The 21,578-nt window shown below is 38.9% G+C and overlaps 1 protein-coding gene across 7 annotated transcripts in view; it reads left to right on the forward strand.

Moving 5' to 3' along the window:
* TENM3 (teneurin transmembrane protein 3) overlaps nt 1–18,295 on the forward strand; it is an 880,089-nt gene extending 861,794 nt beyond the window's left edge. For all 7 annotated transcript variants that reach the window (XM_054514645.1, XM_054514646.1, XM_054514647.1 and 4 more), the window contains 5 exons: nt 428–663; nt 6,155–6,451; nt 7,645–9,256; nt 10,715–10,845; nt 14,694–18,295. In XM_054514645.1, the coding sequence (XP_054370620.1) occupies nt 428–663; nt 6,155–6,451; nt 7,645–9,256; nt 10,715–10,845; nt 14,694–15,449 (3,032 nt within the window). In that variant the 3' untranslated portion in view covers nt 15,450–18,295. The remainder of the gene's footprint in view (nt 1–427; nt 664–6,154; nt 6,452–7,644; nt 9,257–10,714; nt 10,846–14,693) is intronic.
* The last annotated feature ends 3,283 nt before the right edge of the window (nt 18,296–21,578 follow it).

The following is a 21,578-nucleotide window of genomic DNA, read 5'->3' on the forward strand; positions in this document are numbered from 1 at the left end:
ATCTTGGAAAGAAGAGATGGATTGAAAGGGAAATAGGTACAGAAATAGTATGAAGTGATACTTGAGCTTAAAAGCAACTTGTAATATCCCAGCAACCACATACTTGCAAAAGTGAATAGTCATAGTATGCTTAGGATTAGGCCAAAAATGCCTAATGAAACAGCAGAGAATGTGTTTTGTGCCAGTCCAAAGAACATACTATTAGGATGAGACTTTCTTAAGTATTTAAGAAACTTTGATGATAGGTCCTAAAGGCATTTTTTGCTCCTCTGGGATATATTTATTCTTAACAATCTCACCCTGTCTCTTTATTACCATTGGGTAAGTTGTGTGACGTCAAGATGCACATATTGCATAAAGTGTCCAATACAAAGGCAGAGTCTTAACCCATGTAGGTAACCTGGAATTCTCTTTTTGGCCTTTTCAGATCAGTTAAGAAATAGCTACCAGATTGGTTATGATGGCTCACTGAGAATCCTGTACGCCAGCGGCCTGGACTCACACTACCAGACAGAGCCACATGTCTTGGCTGGCACTGCCAACCCAACCATGGCAAAGAGAAACATGACCCTGCCAGGAGAGAACGGGCAGAACCTGGTGGAGTGGCGATTCCGGAAAGAGCAAACCCAAGGAAAAGTCAACGTCTTTGGCCGAAAGCTTAGGGTAAGCCCACAAGCATGAGCAGTATCTACTGCATTCTCATTAAGGGATGAGGAAATGTAAATACATTCCTGTAGGTATTGCCACCAGCAGCCACAGAATATTCACTATAGACAAGCTGACCGTAGATTGGGAAGTACTTGGTTTTATTACTTCATTTATTGGCTATTTTATTTATTAATTGCTCTTTTCTGTGTGTCATGGTTTAACCCCAGGCAGTAGCCAAGCCCCACACACCTGCTCACTCAGTCCCCCAGCAGCAGGATCGGGGACAATTGGAACAGTAAAACCCAGAGAACTTGTGAGTTGAGATAAAGACAGTTTAATAGGGAAAGCAAAAGCCACACACACAAACAAAGCCAAACAAAGAATGAATTCACAGCTTCCCGTGGGCAGGCAGGTGTTCAGCCATCCCCAGGAGAGCAGGGCCCCATCACATGTAACAGTGACTTGGGAGGACAAAGCCGTCACTCCAAACATCCCCCCTTTACATACTGAGCAACCGGGGTCTCCTGTCCTGGCTGTGTCTGCTCCCAGTCCCCCATACAGCCCCAGTCTGCTCTCCAGTGTGGCAGTACCAAAAGCAGAAAAGGCCTTGGCTCTGTGGAAGCCCTGCCCAGCAAAAATGAAAACATTTCTAGGTTATCAACCCTGTGTTCAGCACAAATACAAAATATAGACCTGTAGTAGCCTCTGTAAAGAAATACTCCAGCTAAAATCAGCACTCTGTGGAATTAAAACTGTTGGGTTTAGCTTGGAATGGCTAAAAAGAAAAATTTTCTGCTTTCCTTCCTGTTTTTCTTTCTGGTACTGAATTCAGGTAACTGATTCAGAATCCTGTTTTAAATTATTCTACCATAAGTTAGCATGGGTTTGATGGTTTTTTTTTAAATTTTAAATTAAAATTGTAGTAAGACTTATTCTTACTGTAGAAAGGGTTTAACTGTGTGTGCATGAGGATGGCATATTCCTCTAGCATATGTCTTTACCATTTTTTTGGCATTCCTTCTTCCTATATAGCGAATGAAATACAAGTAGGAAGCAAACTATGATTTATGACAGCCATTTGGTAAAGACAACACAAATTAAGCATTTAAAATTGTGTTGCCAGGAGACCATTTCAAGATCAAAGGTTTGACTTACTATTAGAAATGAACTCAGTTCTTTAAAATAAAGCCTAGGCAGTGTATCAAATGAAAGTAAGTAATTTCAGACCACTTGACTTCTTGCCATTTGAAGTCTTAAAATATTTTGTATCTTCCATTGGGACAAGAAGGGAGGGAATGTTGTTATGCAGGTTATATTCCTCTCTACTACTTTCTCTATAAGAGGAATGGGTTTTTTTCCAAGAAGGAAGAACAATTATGCACAGCAGCAGCTGCTTAAGAACAATATATTAGTAACTACCTGTGGCAGCTATCTTACATTGATAACGAAGAGGAAAAGGAAGTCATAATTCTGAAGCTCATTCTTGTGGTTCTGGTTCATAGGCATGTCATTTTATACCACAGTGGTATAATACACCTGCCAAGTCATTTGTGAAAGAAGCCCAAGAGAGGTTTGGCAGTGAAACAAATCACCACAAGCACAGTTCTCAGAAGTGACACTAAGTTTTGTTATTCAAGTGCAGTGGTGGTAACAGTTAAAAAGAGAAGGTAAAGTTGTCATGGGCAACTCTAACTCTGAAGAATTAAAACCCCAAAAAAAAAAAGCAAACACAAGGGCTAGATTTAACAAGATGGGAGGGAAAATGAAAGATTACAGATTAGGATAAAATAATACTCATTACATAGAAATGGGAGAAGTAGGGCATGTGGAGAATGAGCTAATAAGAGACAAATGCCTCAAAAAAAAAGGAAAGAAACTTGTCAGCAATGAAAAAAAAATTAGAATGTTTTGTGAAATTTATTTAAACTGAAAGATATTACTAAAATGTCATTTGGGGGTGGCTGGGGGGATGTAGGAAAGCAGAAAAAGAAAACAAGAGAAAGAAGAACAGGAATAATTTATGGAGCTCATCATTTCTATGTACAGACAGATATGTCATCAACATTTTTCTGCAAAGAAGACAAATGTAGACAAGAAACAGTGACAAAATGTATTGCCAGTAAAGGTACCCATCTCTGTGACACTCACTGTGTTATACATATGCAGTATCTTATGGTAAAAAGTACACTGTCAGCTACTCTCTTGGTCTTCTATCTTGTTAATATTAGTTCTACCCAGTACTAGTAATCTTTCTAAAGAAATTAATTAGGAATTATGTTGCCCTTCCTCAACAGTCTTCAGTCGTTTTTGCTTTTGCTCTGACTTGGTTTGTAATTTTGTTCAATAAGCTAGTTCTTCTCTGGGGCTGTATGTTTGGTCTATAAGCAGGTTGTGGGCAAAGGTGCTGCCAGTCCTCTGCATGAAAGAGCCTTTTTAGGGCCTTGGACTGAGGGTCTCAGATAAAGGAGCTGGCATGAACTCTGTCTCAAGGGATGCACCCAGAGCAGACAGGTAACACAGACAAGGGAGCTCACAAGAGGAGTCTCCTCTTGAGACCTGACATACTCCAGGCTATGCAGAGGTCCCCAGTTTTCACATTACCTCTTGAATCTCTCTGGAAGACACAGCAATATATTCCTCTAACAGAGGAATCAAAGACAGATTTCATACTTCTCACTGGAAAGAAAAACAGGAATTAAAGTAGAGGAGAATAGATGGAGACATAAATTACTGAAACATATCAGGTAAGTAGGTAAAGACTGTCAGAAGACTCAGTTTTGTGTCATTAAGTGTTTCTTCACTGGAAATTTCCTCAAGTACAGTTTTTATCATAATGAAATCCAGAGGTTTCAAATGTATTTGGAGTGTGGTTATCTTGGACACAAGAAAAACATTCAACTTTCCCTTAAAAGTATTTTTCTAGCAGAGATGTTATTAAGAAGCACTTTAGAGAAAGGCACTGCTTTAGCTGAGATGTGTTATTCCATCCCTACACTGCCCAATGAAACAAGCTATTTCACCAAAACTCATTGTTACTCTAATTGCCATCTCTGTTGTGGGATTAGGCAAGAACAGCCAAAATTTCACCAAAAGCTCACATTCCTGAATGCAAGAGCTCTGTCAGCAACATCTGAAAGCAGGAAACTGGCTGGAAGAAGTATTTCCTTTCCTTCCCCTCATATCCTGCCCTTACACAGACCTGACAAATGGGAAGTGAAAAGGCAAGGAATGTTACCATCCCAGTTAGCAGCTAGGGCAGTCAGACAGTGGATTAAGTACTTTGTTGCAATTTATACAGGAAGGATGTGCTTAGCCAAGAAATTAACCACAATTGCTTGGACATCTGCCTTAACCATAAAACCACCCTTCTTTCCTTGCCAGTTCAGAAATCAGAAGAGTCCATTTTAACTTCAGTGTCTAATCCTGAGAGGTGGACAAGAAAATTTATAAAAATCATAATTAAATGTAAAATAAGGAAGGGGAGGGGGAGAGAAAGGGAAGGAAAAAAATCAGAGAAGCAAAACAGGCCGGGACATGCAGAGATGAGTGCAGGCAGACACTGGGGGGAAAAAAAAGCCAGAGACAAAGGAAATTTAAAAATTAATTTAAGTAAATGAGCTAATGCTAGATGTCAGAATATTTAAAGAAAAACTTCCTGAAAACAAGTAAAAAAAACTTCAAAAAAGGAGTTGAATGGAAGCACTTCGCACTTAACTTTAACTTACTTCTAGAATCTGTCTTGTAGCATTAACTTTTCAGATTATATTTCAGTAACTTTTGATGGTTCATTAAATAGGTAAAACAGCTATTGTGTATCTGCTAGATTTAGTGTACTTTACTTAGGAGATTTACATGAAAGTGTGATTACTGTTTTTCCTAAATTGATAGTGCAGATTCTTCTCATGGCAGTGATTTCATATAAACAAAGAGAAAGGTATTGTACATAAATAGAGAGACAGACTGAGCAAAAGAGAGCACTTGGAGGAACTTTTTTCCTATTTACCTATGACCTATCACCAGCACTTTAGTACTTTTTATACCAATAATAAAGGATCTAATTTATATTGATCTCTCTGAAGCTTATTAGCCTCAATTTTAAGTACCAACATCCATGGCATGTGGAGTTTTGAAATTTCAGCCTGAAAAATCCAAAAATCTTCCAGTCATTTCTTTGGTGCATCCCTATCTATTCCCTTGTTCTTTTCTGAATGTTATTTAGCCATCTTTCTTTACCCTTTGTAATGTATCTATGAGGTACTTGAAACAGATTTTTTTTTTAATTCTTAATACACATAGCTCTCTGTCCATTTCTACCCTACTTCCCACATGTTCACAAAATACAGTGTTGAAAAAAATCTCAGTTATCAGTTTTTCACCCCACATGGAACAACTTTAAAAAGACACAGCAGATACAGAAATGGTTTACAGATGAACAAAGAAATCCTTGAGGGCTGTTTGAGAAGACTAAAGCACAATTCAGTGCTGAGAGGAATGGAGAAGTGCAAAGATACTGATATAGGAAAAGAAAACCAGACATTTTCCTTTCATAAATTCAGAAAGGAGAGCCAATTCAATGAAATTGAAAGTTGACATATTTTGAACACTAAAGGGAGGTGGGGGTGGATTTCAGTGTAAAAGTATTACATAGAAATCACTATCCATCACTTGTAGTTTATATATATCAATAACAAGTTTTCAACATAAATGTATCTATGGCTTTATTTAATATAAAGCATTAATAAAGCTAAGGCTTTATTTTCAAATCACAATACTTACAAACTTCAAAGCATTTTCAACTGTTTTTCAATGGTTCAGTAGTCTTCCAGTCATTTATGGCTTTAGGTAGTCAGCTTTAATTAGTCAGTTAACTAGGAGAAAGATATAATCCTCTACTAAGGAGTTCAGCCTTATAAATACATTGCAGCAGTGGATAGTATACTGAGTTAAATTTCCACTTGATCCTGAAGGGGAATGCCTATGTTCTAAAAACGGTTTAACCTTAATTTGAAGACCTAACATGCTTTTGAAGATCTTAATCTTGCATTTGCTATTTTGAAAAATACTTGCTGTGAAGGACTGAGATTCAGTTCTTTCTTAGCATGATTGTTATGAATTGGAAAAGCAGTTGCTGGGAATATATTTTGACAATAATTTTCTAGATATATTTCAGACTGCTTACAAAAGAACTAGTTTGTATTGAAATGACCCCATTTATTACCAAAGTTTTCAGTGCACAGCTTTCAGTATTTCCTTAAGAGTTGACTAAGCATCAAGAAAGAAAACACTGCAACAAATTCTGAGCCCTCTCTTCATATAACCAGACCTTCTAAGGTAGATGCTATTATAGTGCCTTACAGTTATATCAAGAAGTTGCTAAAATACTTTACACATACAGCAAATCAATCACTATAAATGGTATTTAAAGAATAGCTAGCTTTGTGGAAATAACAGGTTGCTGGGGTTTGAACAGCATGATTTATTGTGTCATTTTGTTTGCTTTAAAAAGGTTAATGGCAGAAACCTCCTTTCAGTTGACTTTGATCGAACCACAAAGACAGAGAAGATCTACGATGACCACCGTAAATTCCTGCTGAGGATTGCCTACGACACGTCAGGGCACCCCACCCTGTGGCTCCCGAGCAGCAAGCTGATGGCTGTCAATGTCACCTATGCATCCACAGGTCAAATAGGCAGCATACAGAGAGGCACGACTAGTGAAAAAATAGAGTATGATGGACAGGGAAGGATAGTGTCTAGAGTGTTTGCTGATGGGAAAACCTGGAGTTACACATACTTGGAAAAGGTAAAGAACGCTCAGGTTTTTTAAAATGCTTGGAATGTGCTGAAATTCTGCAGCACCTCACTGCTGCATACAAAGCAAAAATAGGTAGTAGAAGCACATTGCAATTATTCTAAGTATCAACATGTGATTCCAAGGGGAATGTTTCATTCCACAGATATGTAATCATGCTGTACGTAATTGCTAGGAATTGATGTGTTTTTAAATTATTTAGGCCACTGACTAACAAGAAGCATCTGCATTTACCTTTTATCTTAACACTTAAAATAAGGTACAGGGACTATCTGCAATTCAGTTCAACTGAAAATAATTTGTTTGCAAATGCTCTGCTGTTGTGGGCTTTTTTCACTACCAAGAAAAGCTCTTTTTTCTAAATAGTTACAGCTGTCAATTTGTACTTGCTATATGTTGTGGCATCAAAATAAGGGGTAGGCAAAAGATTAGGAATCAATACATATGTAACAATTGCTGAATGATAGCGCGCCTTCTAGAAATATCTGTGAAAATCACCCTTGTGAGATATGCAGAAAGACAATCCATGTCTTTTAGGGGTTTAAATATATTTCTGTTGAAGGTGTTGCTCATCAAATACTGTTTCCTAGTTACCACAGACTTAATTTAATCAAGACCTATGATACATAATAGCCACACATTAGGAAAATGTCAGAATAATTCAAGTGGCTCCTTTCGATATGAATAATCAAACAATTGTTTTGCCTGTGTCTCAAAAGCTTACTGAACAAGAACACAGTATTCAGAGTTTTCAGGCTAGTCAAATTCTTCAAAATCATCTCTAATTGTAAGAGAGAAATTGTATCTCCCATATGTTTTTCTCCTCGTGAGTTAATGGCTCTAAGACAGTTTTACTTCTTCCCATATTAAACATGACTTATCTGAATCCATTGACAATCTGCTGTTTAGCTGTGAATGCTTGATAAAAAAGTGATACAGTCATAACAAGTAGCAAATTATGAATGTGGAACTACTAATTACAGAACCCCTTACAATTAGGCATACAAGTAAATTAGGCAGGGAGATGTTAACAACATGTAAGGTCAATGATAACTCAATTAAAGAGGAGATAATTTTCTCAAGTGGGAATGTCACATTTTTGTGAAGAAATAGTATCAGTATGTGGCAGGAAGGGAGATACTGCACCATTTGTCACATGATAAAAATCTGTTCTTAATTTTCAGTCAATGGTTCTTCTGCTCCATAGCCAACGGCAGTATATCTTCGAATATGATTTGTTGGATCGGCTCTCCGCTGTCACCATGCCCAGTGTTGCTCGTCATACCATGCAGACTATCCGCTCCATCGGCTATTACCGGAACATATACAACCCCCCAGAAAGCAATGCTTCTGTTATCATGGACTACAACGAGGAAGGGCAGCTCCTTCAAACTGCTTTCCTGGGGACAAGCCGGAGAGTATTATTCAAGTACAGACGGCAGACGAAGCTCTCAGAAATTTTATATGATAGTACAAGAGTTAGTTTTACTTATGATGAGACAGCAGGAGTCCTGAAAACAGTAAACCTCCAAAGCGATGGTTTTATCTGCACCATTAGATACAGACAAATTGGCCCATTGATTGACAGACAGATTTTCCGCTTTAGTGAAGACGGAATGGTAAATGCCCGATTTGACTACAGCTATGACAATAGCTTCAGAGTGACTAGCATGCAAGGTGTCATCAATGAAACCCCATTGCCTATTGATCTCTACCAGTTTGACGATATCTCTGGCAAAGTTGAACAGTTTGGAAAATTTGGAGTTATATATTACGATATTAACCAGATCATTTCAACAGCTGTAATGACATACACAAAACACTTCGATGCACATGGGCGCATCAAGGAAATTCAGTATGAAATATTTCGGTCATTAATGTATTGGATTACAATTCAGTATGACAACATGGGACGAGTGACGAAAAGAGAAATTAAGATTGGGCCATTTGCCAACACCACCAAATATGCTTACGAATATGATGTAGATGGTCAGCTCCAGACAGTTTATCTGAATGAAAAAATAATGTGGCGATACAACTATGACCTGAACGGCAACCTGCACTTGCTGAACCCCAGCAGCAGCGCCCGTCTGACACCGCTGCGGTACGACCTGCGAGACAGAATAACCCGGCTGGGAGATGTACAGTACAGGTTGGATGAGGACGGATTTCTGCGTCAGAGGGGTACCGAAATCTTTGAATACAGTTCAAAGGGCCTTCTTACTCGAGTTTATAGCAAAGGCAGCGGGTGGACAGTGATTTACCGCTATGATGGACTCGGACGACGCGTTTCCAGTAAAACTAGCCTTGGGCAGCATCTCCAGTTCTTCTATGCAGACCTTACCTATCCAACCAGGATAACTCATGTCTATAACCACTCAAGTTCTGAAATCACATCTCTGTACTATGATCTGCAAGGACATCTTTTTGCCATGGAAATTAGCAGTGGAGATGAGTTTTACATTGCATCAGACAATACAGGGACACCACTGGCTGTTTTCAGTAGCAATGGTCTCATGCTTAAACAAATTCAATACACTGCCTATGGAGAGATCTATTTTGACTCTAACCTTGACTTCCAGCTGGTAATTGGATTCCACGGAGGCTTATACGACCCACTGACCAAACTAGTCCACTTTGGAGAAAGAGATTATGACATACTGGCAGGCCGGTGGACAACACCTGATATTGAAATCTGGAAGAGAATTGGGAAGGATCCAGCTCCTTTTAATTTGTACATGTTTAGAAATAACAACCCAGCCAGTAAAATACATGATGTGAAGGATTATATCACAGGTAAGAGAAGGTTACTTGATTGCAGCTTGGGGATGCTGTATCTACAGGCGTCCAGCTTAGAGGGAGTGAGACTGTAGGCAGAAAGGGTCCTCCTGTGACCAGTTTAACACACCAGCATCACAGAAAATATTCACTGGAAGCTGGCTGATATTTTCCAGTGTAGACTTTTGCAAGACTGCTAATGTCAATTGCTCAGTAAGCCCCAGGACTAGCACAAAGTAATGTGTACCCAGCCAGGTGCATAGAAGGAGGAGTAGGATAGTATAGAAAAAGGATTGAACTTCTCTTTTGGCAGAAAAAGGTGCTAACGTGCTTACTTTCATATCTCAATTCTTAGAGAACCTATATGCATTTTGTTGTTCTAGAGTTAGTGATGTGTAGTGTTTTCCATTATTCTACACACCAAAAATCTGACTACACAGCACCAGAATTTTGGGAAAAATGTATGGCTCCAATACATTTGATTTTTTTGTATTTGAATTAAGTGTAAATAATCCAATTTACACAGACATTGCCAGTCTACAGGAAGGGCTCAGCCCCACTTACTTAGGAGCTGTGAGACTACCACTTAGAAGAGCATCCTGGGAATCAAGTGGGTTTGCATTCATTTAACAAACAGCAGCTATTAAGTGGGTTGCTAGCAGGCTGCCTGGGAGTAAGAATAAAAACAGACCTCTGAATCTGTCCTCTTTTAGCAGCATGTGCTGTAGGGAATGCAGTTGGAATCAGATTCTTTGTGCCATTGAAAATCATGCACTTAGTTCAGAAATTGCCCTCAAAATACAGTTTTGGTTCTTTTCTTAACATCTTTGATGTCTGAAATGCACAGGCAGACACTGCTTATATAAGGTTAGTATTACAATTGGTAATTTGGCTGCCTGGCAGTTTTAGATGCAGCACCTCATGAGGCATAGCATTTATTTGAAAATGTTAAAGATTATTTTAAGATAAATATTTCTCTTGAATCAACAAAAAATATCTGCCAAATCATTTAAAAGGTAATTGGCCATGTAGGTGATATTTCAGGAGTAGTTTGAAGTCATTACACACACCAAAAGGACAGGATGTGCTCTGCAGTACTTTTTTTTTTTTTGGCTTTGTTTAAAAGTATTGATGATGAGGGTATGACATAAAGCATGTTTAACATGACCATGAAATTCCAGTTGGTTTAGGCTGTATGACAAGGAAATCTCCCCTTAATTGTTCTGGAAGTCACCGAGGCCATCAGAGCCTGATTGCTGAACTCTGCAATACCTTTCAACTGAGCCTAGTGCAACTCTTATATAGACATCTTCTTTTAAGTTTAGAACTGAAAGTTTCCTCTATAGGTTTGCTGTTTCCATACAAAAAGAAATCAACTATGCCAAAAGCTATTATATGTAAAAATTGTCTGGTTGCAAAATACAGAACAATTCTAATATTTTTCTCTGTTTTTTTCTTATAATTATTCCCTTTCAGATGTTAACAGCTGGCTGGTGACATTTGGCTTCCATCTGCACAATGCCATCCCTGGTTTCCCTGTTCCGAAATTTGATTTAACAGAACCTTCTTATGAACTTGTGAAGAGCCAGCAATGGGAAGACATACCAGTAAGAAAGAAAACTAAACATACAAATTGAACAAGATAGAATGTTCCCTTCCATTCAGATCTTACAAGGCATGGATAATTCTGACAGCCAGGGTTTTTTGCTAAGTTCAATCCAAATTCAGTATCTTTATCTAGTTTAAGACATTACAAGTGGAGGGTTTATTATAGATTTGCTAAGTTAGGTACTATTTTATATCAGCTTTTGATTGCTTTTAGCAATTATAAAAATTTTAAAAGACAATAATCAATGAAAAGTTTAAGATGCTCTAAAGATGTCTAATTTTCATAGCAGAAACTACAGAAATTATATTTGTACTAACATTCTGCCTGTAGACAGTAAATGAATACTGTAGTAAAAAAGAGATGGTGAAATAAACAGAAGAAGAGGTGATATAACATATCCATACCAGGCACCACTATAATTTTGCTTCTTTTTAATATTAACCATGTGTTATGGATACCATGTGTTATATGTAATGATAAAATACTGAAACTGAAATTACCTGAGGTAAATTCTACTATATCACATAAAACTCAGGTGCTTATGAAGTTCTTTGAAAGCAAAAAAAATGAACTTTCATCCTGAAAACCTGCTGCGATTTTAAATAATGAAAGAAATGCATGTGGAAGTAAAATCTAAGTCTGCTATTTAAGAAAATTGTATTTACAAATTAGGCTTACTCAAAGATCAAATACCTATGCCCTCAAAAATCCTATGGTTTTTGCTTTAGAAGGAAGCATTAAGAGACATTAAAATGGGTGATCCCATTCTAAACAGTCAAAGAAAAGATCTCTTTTTACAAGAATCATGATAGAGAATGCTACAAAAATTAAAGATGATACAAACTTTAAAAATCCTACAACCTAATGTAGATCAAATGTCCTTAGAATGGTGGCCCAGCAGAAGGGAACGTATAGAAGCTAACTTTGCATTCAGGAAGTTAGTTAGTAAGTTAGTTTATTAGTTCATTCTTTTTTAACAGCAAGGAATTGAGTAATAGGGAGAGACTAGAGCCCAGCATGAGACTAGTGTCTCCCATGAGCAACAAAGTGAAGGAGGAGCATGCAAAACATTCCAGTTGTATTGGGAGATAAGAGACCTGTCATCAGGCATGGCTGTGAAGAATGATCAGAGGTTGTTTAGGTCTCAAAGGCTAAAGAATAAAATCATCCACTAACACCAGCAAAATCATACCAGGAATAGAACCAGCCTGGTCAAAGAGATGAGGGCAGACAGCTAGTTGTCAAAAATCTTTGGGAGAGAGCTCAATAACATGAGGAATGCCAGGAGCACGTGACATGACAGAGCAAGAAGGGTGTGGTAGGAAAACAAAGATTCAAAATTCTCATGTAGGAAGAAGCTGCAACTCTGATATTCTCTGGTGAACAAGCAAATGCAGAAGGAGGCAGAAGTAAACACACAAACCACTTGGTTATTTTGAAACATTCTGGAGTGAATGAGCTTTACTGAGCTCTGAGGATGCATGTTAAATAAAACAAAACTTCGTCATTATGAAGTTGCTATAGCATCTTGCTGCTCTCACTGATGATTGCTGTCTACAATATATTTTGTGCCCAATAGCTTTCATGTAGGATTTACAACAGCTGAAATCCATACTCATTAGCAAATGCAGACCAAAATCTGCCACATTCAAGAAGAATGGAGAGTCCAAGTTAATTCATAATTCCCTCAGGAGTTAGCCCCTCCAGAAAGCTACCCTTGTGCAAAACAGAGAAGCCTTTGCAAACTTTTTGCCAAGCTTTGATCAGCAGCAAGGCTGAATTAAGATTGTATGAATCTTAATGACTCCAGTTGGTGTCCCATCCAGAAATTTAGGAAAACAAAGCAGGCTTTTGACTCATTTGTCAGCAGTGAATCAAATGGTTTAAGCAGTATTTTACTGAAAGGAGAAGGGGTCAATTGGAAGATAAACTGGATCATCATCAAAAACCAAGTACTCGTTTTCAAAAGTGCAGCCAAAGCTATTTAAATCTTTGTTTCCTGCTGAGGCAACTGCCAGGGCAGCTGTCTGCTCCCCATCTCTATCAGTGCAGCTCACTCACAGCTTGTTGCTGTTAAGGCCCAGAGTTAGACCAATAAGATGTATCTATTCTGCACAGTTTTGAGGTCTCATCCCAACCACAGCCGACCCTGTGATTTGAGCTGTCCTGCTGTCTAGGTGCACTAGCTAACCATTCCTGCTAGCTGCTCCTAGTCTTTCAGTTGTCCAGGCTAACCACTGCAGTTATGCTTACAGGTCCCATTCCCCAGCCATCCTCTCTTTACCAAGAGTGCATCTGGCATAGTGGGCTACACACAGCTCTTCCATCACATTCTGCTATCCTAGCTTTTCCATTAGACTGGCTTGTTGGTTCTTTTCATACATTGCCCTTTGTCTTTGCTAGGTATGAACAAAACGCTGCTGTATTCAGGGTTGCACCCATCTAAAGCTCTTGGGGAAAAGCTCTCTTAGGCAGGAAGCTGATACTTGAAGTCACACAGCCCAACTGGCCACAGTCTTTTCACACGTCCCGTTTTATCAGTTTCTGCAAGTACTTGCAAGAAAGGGTATCAGCCCCCAGTATTCCACCTCACTGGTCCATACCATTAGCTTCCCTCTCTTTTACTGTAAAGACTGTCATTACAGTTTGATTTCCCTTATTTCTTCAGCAGCTTGAGGGATTATGAGAGCCTCCCTGCAGTTTGGTCTCAGGCTGCAGCTGCTTGAGAAACTCTTGTCTCCTGACTTAGCGTAAAGAAAGGTTTGTTCCAGTTCTAAAGCACAGCTTCATAACCTTCCAAAATCTCCTCAGTTTGACTGGACTCATGGTAGACAGGAATCATAATTGAACAAGCTCAGAGGAAGAGATGCCACCATAGTAAGATGACATTGTAGTAAGACAGCTCTTACCTGTATAACATGACATGGGCTGGCAATGTGCACTGGCAGACTAGAAGGTCAATCCTATCCTGGGCTGCATCCAAATCAGCAGGGCAAGGGAAAGGAAGGATTTTGCCCCTCTACTCTGCTTTTGTGAGACCTCAGCTGAAACACAGCATCCAGCCCGGGGCCCCCAGCGCTGGAAGGACATAAACCTGGTCAATGAAGTCCAGAGGAGGGCCACTCAGTTGATCAGAGGGATGGGGAGTACCTCTCCTATGAGGAAAGGAATTGGGATTGTTCAGCCTGGAAAAGAGAAGGCTTTCAGGTAACTTAGTTGCAGCCGTCCAGTACCTCAGGGAATTTACAGGAAAGATGGGGTAAGACTATTTACAAGAGCAGGTGGTGACAGGACTAGGGAAAATGGGTTCAAATTGACAGAGAGTAGGTTTAGATTACATATTAGGACAAAATTCTTTACTGTCAGGGTGGTGAGGCCCTGAAACAAGCTGCCCAGGGAAGTTGTGGATGCCCTGTCACTGAAGGTGTTCAAGGCCAGGTTGGATGGGTCTTTGAGCAACCCAGTCTAGTTGAAGGTGTCCCACAGCCGGGGGTTGGAACTAGATGATTTTCAAGGTCTCCTTCCAACCCAAACCATTCTGTGATTCTTGTGGTTATGTATTGGCATTGCAGGTCTGTCCTGTGCAGCCCAGTAAGCAGCCTCTGAAGTTAAAGCTGATTTTTGTGCAGGTTCTCAGGGAGACAAAGAGTAAAAGCAGTGAGCATTAGCAAAATAGTCTTGTAACTCAGCAGAACAAGCAGTATGCAGATCTAATTAACTCCTTGGCACTGTCAGTTGTGGCATATCCTGTTGTTGTCCACGGGCAGCACACCAAGAAATCCTGGCTGTTTGGCATTTAGGGGGCTACAGATGGCTGGTAAAACTTCTGTCTGTTCTTGTTTACAGCCAATTTCTGGAGTGCAACAACAAGTGGCGAGACAAGCAAAGGCTTTCCTTTCCCTGGGAAAGATGGCAGAAGTGCAGGTCAGCAGACGGAAATTCAGCGGAGAAAAGTCGTGGCTGTGGTTTGCCACGGTGAAGTCTCTGATTGGCAAAGGGGTGATGCTCGCTGTCAATCAAGGCAAAGTGCAAACAAACGTGCTCAACATTGCTAATGAGGACTGCATAAAAGTGGCAGCTGTTTTGAACAACGCTTACTACCTAGAAAACTTGCATTTCACTGTGGAGGGAAAGGACACACACTATTTTATCAAGACCACCTCCCCTGAGAGTGACCTTGGGACACTGAGGCTGACAAGTGGGCGCAAGGCCCTGGAGAATGGCATCAATGTCACTGTTTCCCAGTCCACCACTGTGGTGAACGGCAGGACTCGTAGGTTTGCTGATGTTGAAATGCAATACGGTGCTCTAGCGCTTCACGTCCGCTATGGCATGACACTCGATGAGGAAAAGGCCCGGATACTGGAGCAAGCCAGGCAAAGAGCTCTTTCCAGTGCCTGGGCCAGAGAACAACAGAGAGTAAGAGATGGAGAGGAAGGCGCCAGGTTGTGGACAGAAGGAGAAAAGAGGCAGCTGCTAAGTGCTGGAAAGGTACAAGGATACGATGGGTACTATGTACTCTCTGTGGAGCAATATCCAGAATTAGCAGACAGCGCTAACAATATACAGTTCCTCAGACAAAGTGAGATAGGAAAGAGGTAACACACTGGCTTAGCTCAGGCTGCCAAAGAGACTGTGTACCAGTGTCTTCTAAAAGGGAGACTAAACTGTTTTGCTGCATTACTACTTGAGCCTAAGCTTACATCTTTGCTCAGATTTTTTCTGTAGCACAATCCAGACTCTGTAACAAAAAGAGCGCCTTCGAGAAGAATGATACTGCTAATGACAAAACTTTTTTTTTTCTCAATGACCTTAAAGGTGATCTGCTTTAAAGAATATGTTTACATATGCATATCGCTGCACTCAAGTTGGACTGAAAAGTATTAAAAAAAAAAAAGAAGAAAAAAAGAAAATAAAAAGGCCTACAGGTTTTGAAACAGGCTATTTCTTTGAGGCACTGTATTTAATTAAGATACAGACCCATACAGTGTTTCCAAATAGTACTGAATTGTTGACCTTTGCTTACAAGAAGTAGTCTCTCTCTTTCTCTCTTTTTCTCTCTTTCTCACTGCATAGGATGTGGTATATATCTGTTAATTTTAAAACATGGGGCAAAAATTACTGTTTATAGACAACCCAACTGCATTAAACTGTGCTGCTTTCTAAAAGGACATTGGCACAAGTGACTTATGCTACCATGGGAATTTAATAATGGATTTTACAATGCTACATGGTTTGCCTTGGGGGGAAAACGGCAAGTAGAATCCTTGTTGCATATAAGCAAAGGAAACCCTGATTTTTTTGTAAATTATGTGAGACAAGTTGTTTATGGATTTTTATATGAATTACAATTTACTGTACATCAAATATTAGTCTCAGAGGAGTTAATTTATGTAAAGTGTTTAAAAAAGTTTATACTTAAAAATAAAATGATAAAAACATGTGCTGTGTGTGATTTTTTTTAAAGAAAAAGGAATTGCACCTTTTATGTTATAGCTGTACAGTATAAAGGATTATATTGTAGAGATATAACAGTGATGACTAATGTCCAAAAGTGTTAATATTTTTGTATTAGGTTTAAAGCTGTGCATCTATCACTCTGCTGATAGGATGGGACACTCCACAAAGTGGCTGGCTGAATCAGACCACAGCTCCCTCCCCTCCCTCTCCTGTCACCCAGGCCAGTGCCACTTCATCAGTCATTGTTAGAAGGCACAGTAACCAAATAAGTCTCATTTAGTATGATGGAAGACTTTAATAGGTTGGGGTTTCCTTGTCTTTTTCCAGCCCTAATGTAATAAATGGACATTTATTCATACCAGGTGGGGTTTCTGTTGGTTTTTTAGAAGCTTTGTTTCACAATGGAGGAATAGTGTCTCAGGTGCTTGGCAAATTGTATGTAGAAGAAGAAGAAGAAATGATGTAGTTTCATCCAGTTATGTCAACTTTGTCTTCTGTATAATACAGCTCTTTTAGGTGTTAATAACTCCAGATAGAAGAAGCGTACCTCTGACCTGATGCTACAGAATTGCTCTTTAGGCAGGCAGGCTGTTCAGTAGGTTCATCTCCTGGCCTTCAGCTGGCAGATCAAATCTCATTACTGTGAACACAACCTGGGGATGGAGAGGAAGGTCCAGTTCTAGTGCCTAGTCTGCATCTCCACACCACTGCATAGATTTGGCATGCTCTGCTCCAAGGCCCAGTATATTTGCTGCAGGAAGAACTCAAGTGTGCAGCTGGTTCCTTATAGGAAGCCTGTGGTGGCATCTATGGCATCCGTTCTACATCTTGGCTGAAACCATTCTTAGAGCTTTAGTCTCATGAGCACTAAATTCAGCCACAAAAATAAATATTTTTAAGATGAGACAAAATTGGGGGTTTTGATGTTCATTGAAATATACACAGTATTTCTATCCATGTATTATAATGACAGAACATAGTAAGTGAACGTGTCTTAACTATGAATGGTTCAAGTGGATGTAATAAAAATAGTTTTCTAACTGCTTTGTATTCTGAGAGTCTATGGTATTACATACTCTAAATTGCACATTAGGATTGTTTGATAAACAGATTTGAATTTCTCCCAGCCCAGTCGCTACCGAATCTACAGTATCAGTGCTATTACTGTATGTGTGTATTTGGTAGAGCATACAGAACTAATTACACATATAATGAATGCTAATCATCTATTAGAATTAAAGCACAGATTAGTTGTTAGTACTTCTACCCTTGAAGCTTGAGGGCCCTAAATTTAGAGAGGATGGTATTTCAGACCCCAGAGGTGTGTCATTGAGCTACGTATTCTTTTTAAAAGATGTAAAATGCTAGGTGTTTGCAGTTCTGTTGGGTGGCTCTTCCACAGCACTGTATTTAGCATGCTGTAAGTGCTCTCTGTTGAAATAGGCTCATATTCTAAATTATGTCCAATGTTTCTGTTCTGTTTGAATATGAAAAGCTTGTATAACATGTCAACATTGAAATATATCTTCTACTTGGCGCATACCAGTCCCTTCTCCTTTGTTCTGGCACCAATAAACAACAAATTATAGTATCTGTTGGTGATCATTTTAGATACAGTCAAATCAAGCCAATTAGTGGCCTTGTTAGTAGGTATAATGAGCCTATTTCTTGCTAAAAAAGACTTGTGATCTGGACATGTTCCTGCAGGAAATAGTGACCTTGGGGAATATAGAAACAAAAGATCTTTTTAAAGAAAAAATATGCATAATTAAAGAAGCATATTACAAAAATAAGAAAAAAAGAAAGGAGATTCTAAGTATTTTAGAATGCCAGTCAAAATGCTATCCTGATATTTTGAGATGTATATTTCGTCTGATTTGTATTGTTCTTTTAATTTGCCTTCTTAACTTTATATGTGTCCTGAATTTTCCACAAATTGATAACTATAGATTGCATCTAGGCTTTCCAATAAAAGCCAACCCAACGTGTGCGTGCGTGTGTGTTTATATTTGGGGTTTTTTAATCTGTATGTCAGATACTGCACCTGTGCTGACGCTTTTCTCTTATTGAAGAAACAAAGTGATCCCCTTGCACTCCTATTGATTCATTTGCTTCACAGTTGGCAGTACCTTTTTTTGACTCTATCCAATGGCTTCATCTGCTAACTCAGCAAAGTGAATTACTCCATGGGATCTCTCAGGGGGCCTACTTTAGAGAAAACATTAAATATACCTCCACAAAGACAAATCTTTCATAGATAAGGAGAGCCAAAGAACAAAAAAAAAATCACTTCAAACTGTTTTCTCTCTTATCCTCCTGAGTAAAAATATGACAAAAAGTACTTGATTATAAAGAATTAGATCGGCACTGGTAGTTACATATATACACAGAAGAGATCCTTCAACCTGCATTTAGGCCCCCTTTGCAGAAACTGCTGACTTCAGCATGGGTCTTCATCAAGAGACTGCTTTCATTTTAGTTGGAACAGGCAGACTTCACCACACTCACTTTGTAGTGACAACCTTGAGTTGGTAACATGTTGATCCAGCACTAATCAGGTCACTGCTTTGCTAACTATAGCCTAATTTTGTTATTAAAAAAAAAAAAAGGCAGTAAGAGATCTTTGTATGTTCACACTTGGGAGGTGAGAGATTTGCATTTGACAAGGGGGAAAAAAAATGCCAGTTACCACTGCCACTCTTCTGAGGCATTTCTAAAGTGATGGCTGAAAAGCTGTAAAAGAAAAAACACTACATAAAATAACAGTTAAAATTGTCTATGAGAGAATAGGCTGCATTTGCAGAGAATCAGATGACAAAATGCTTCAATTCTGATTCCAGGGAAAAAAAGGAAGGGAAAAGCTTCTGAAAGTGTTGATACCTTGATATACTGCTATGTCCAGAAGGGCAGGCTATGACTTTACATGTGGGCAGCTTGAGAACCTTTAAGAAAAAGAGCAAGAAACTCATGCATAATTCTTTGGGGATGGCAAAGCAGAGGCACTTATTAGAAACAGCTTCTAAGCCGCTTATTAGAAGCTGCTTATTTGACACTTATTAGAAGCTGCCAGGGTTAAAAATAAGCCAAAGCACAGAGCATCATCCCACAGCAAAAACTGAACAGCACAGACACAGTGATATCATACCCCTGACTGCAAAGCCACATCCACACCCACCAAACTAATCAGCTTCTCATCTACAACCAATCAGTCCTAAGGACTAAAGAATAACATACAAGCCTTATAAAATTAAATTGATCTTTACACACACAAGTTGCTGGGGCTCAGTGATACAAAACAAAAAAAGACAAACAAAAAGTGATAAAAAACAAAATGTAAACCAGTTAATTGATGACCAGTATGTGCCAATTTTTCCCCCAGGAAAAAAGGAACACAGGTCTATAGCTGTCATGCTGACAGAGCTTAAGACTTCATTTTTTACCTCTGAAGTTTTTAGTTTTGTGGCAGACTGACCACACAAGGCAAATTCAACTGTGTGAGTACCTAGGCTAGATCTATTCAAAAAGTCAAAATACAAATAATAGGTAAATCCCCTGCTCATCCCCCCAGCCCATTTTTTAGCAGAAGTAACATAAATAAGGATGCCAAGTCTTAATTAAGTGCACCACAAAAAGCTGAAAAAAATGCAGCTTTTCTGCTCCCCCATCCCAGAAACCTGAGTTTTTGTTATGGACCACTAAAAGTGTCTTAGGCCTTTCAGGGGGAAGAGATGGTGGAAAGGTTTGTTTGTTATGCCATCTCCTAATCACAAAATAGAATACTGGCAATTGCAGGTGGCACTGTGAGGGACAAGAACATGCTCTCTGGTGCTCTGGCACAATCTGCCCTGCTTTCATAACCAGATGTGCTGGGGACAGCAGGGTAGGGAGAGCAGAAGAGAGGTGAGCTGCCCTTAGGTGGTCTGAAACACAACAGTGAGAATGAAGTCACACAGTACCACGCAAATAGTGGCATGAGGATTATCAATTGCAATATTCTTTGTATGCATGTCTTTTTAAAAAAATTCTTGGCCTGATTTCTAGTATCACAAATGTATGCAATTCTGAGCAGTGCAAGCATGACATAAAATGCATCAATAAGTAAAGATAAATATGCTAAATATGGGTCCCCACTTCTAAACAAAGCAAGCTAAGCAGTAACACCATCCCTTTCTTTAAGTACACGAGAGATTTATATGCAATTTAAAAGGTGAAGAATAAGCATAATATGATGGCAGCTCATTAAAGTGACATGTTGTCACAGAACCTGCTTTATTGCTGGTAGACTCTCTTGCTGTTAATTACTATAACTTTGTAGGTAAATTGAGTAAACCTCTTAATTTACTAAGTTAAAATTCCATCATTGAGGAATATAAGTTTCTAGGCATGCATACAATTTTTTTCCCTACTATTAAATAAGTCAATGCTATGGTAACATAATTATGCAGCTTAGAGTTAATGGTTCCCACAAAGCTGTCTTAATAAAGCCTTTTGGGATTCAGGAGGAAAAGGAAGAAATTCAGAAACTAAGAACAAGGCTGGAAGGCGACAACATGCTTCAACTGGCTCTAGTTACTCAATCACACTTAAGCAGTCTGAGACAGCAGGGTGAGTGCCATGCATTACAGAGGCACAAGGGAAAACTGTTATCCCAATGCAATAAAATATTTCCAAATTTCAAGCCCAGGAATAATTTTTAAACTGAAATGACAAGAATGGCTATCTAATGAACCAATTAAAGTTACAGCAATAATAAATAAAATTAAAACAGCATAAAGAAAGATAATTGAGGAATCAGTTAGTAATGCAAATCTGAAAGTAACTCTATATAGGCACATTACAAATGGTGTAAAAAAAAATATGAAAAAGTTCACCCATTGTTTGCAGATAAAAACCACTATGGAAAAATGAGCTGAGGAGGATGTGGGTGTACAAGCCCATAATACCAGATCCAGGTATTAGTCACCAACTTACACAGTGATGGGGAAGCACATATTAAAAAAAAAATCAGTCACACCAATATCTGCAGTTGACAAAAATTAATGGAGTGGCAAATAATAGCGAGGACAGAGCAGTCATACAGAACAATATGGATCACTCACTGAAGTGAGCACATTCAAACAAAATGCATTTTAATACAGGCAACTCCAAAACTAAAATATCTCAGAATAAGAAATGCAAATCTTGCTATGAAAGGTACCTGGCCGCCTTCAAGAAAGCACTGACTGGAAAGAATGAGGAGTGCATAATGGATAAATAACTCATTCTGAGATT

The sequence above is a fragment of the Molothrus ater genome, chromosome 4, assembly GCF_012460135.2.
Source record: "Molothrus ater isolate BHLD 08-10-18 breed brown headed cowbird chromosome 4, BPBGC_Mater_1.1, whole genome shotgun sequence".
NCBI classification, from domain to species: Eukaryota; Metazoa; Chordata; class Aves; order Passeriformes; family Icteridae; genus Molothrus; species Molothrus ater.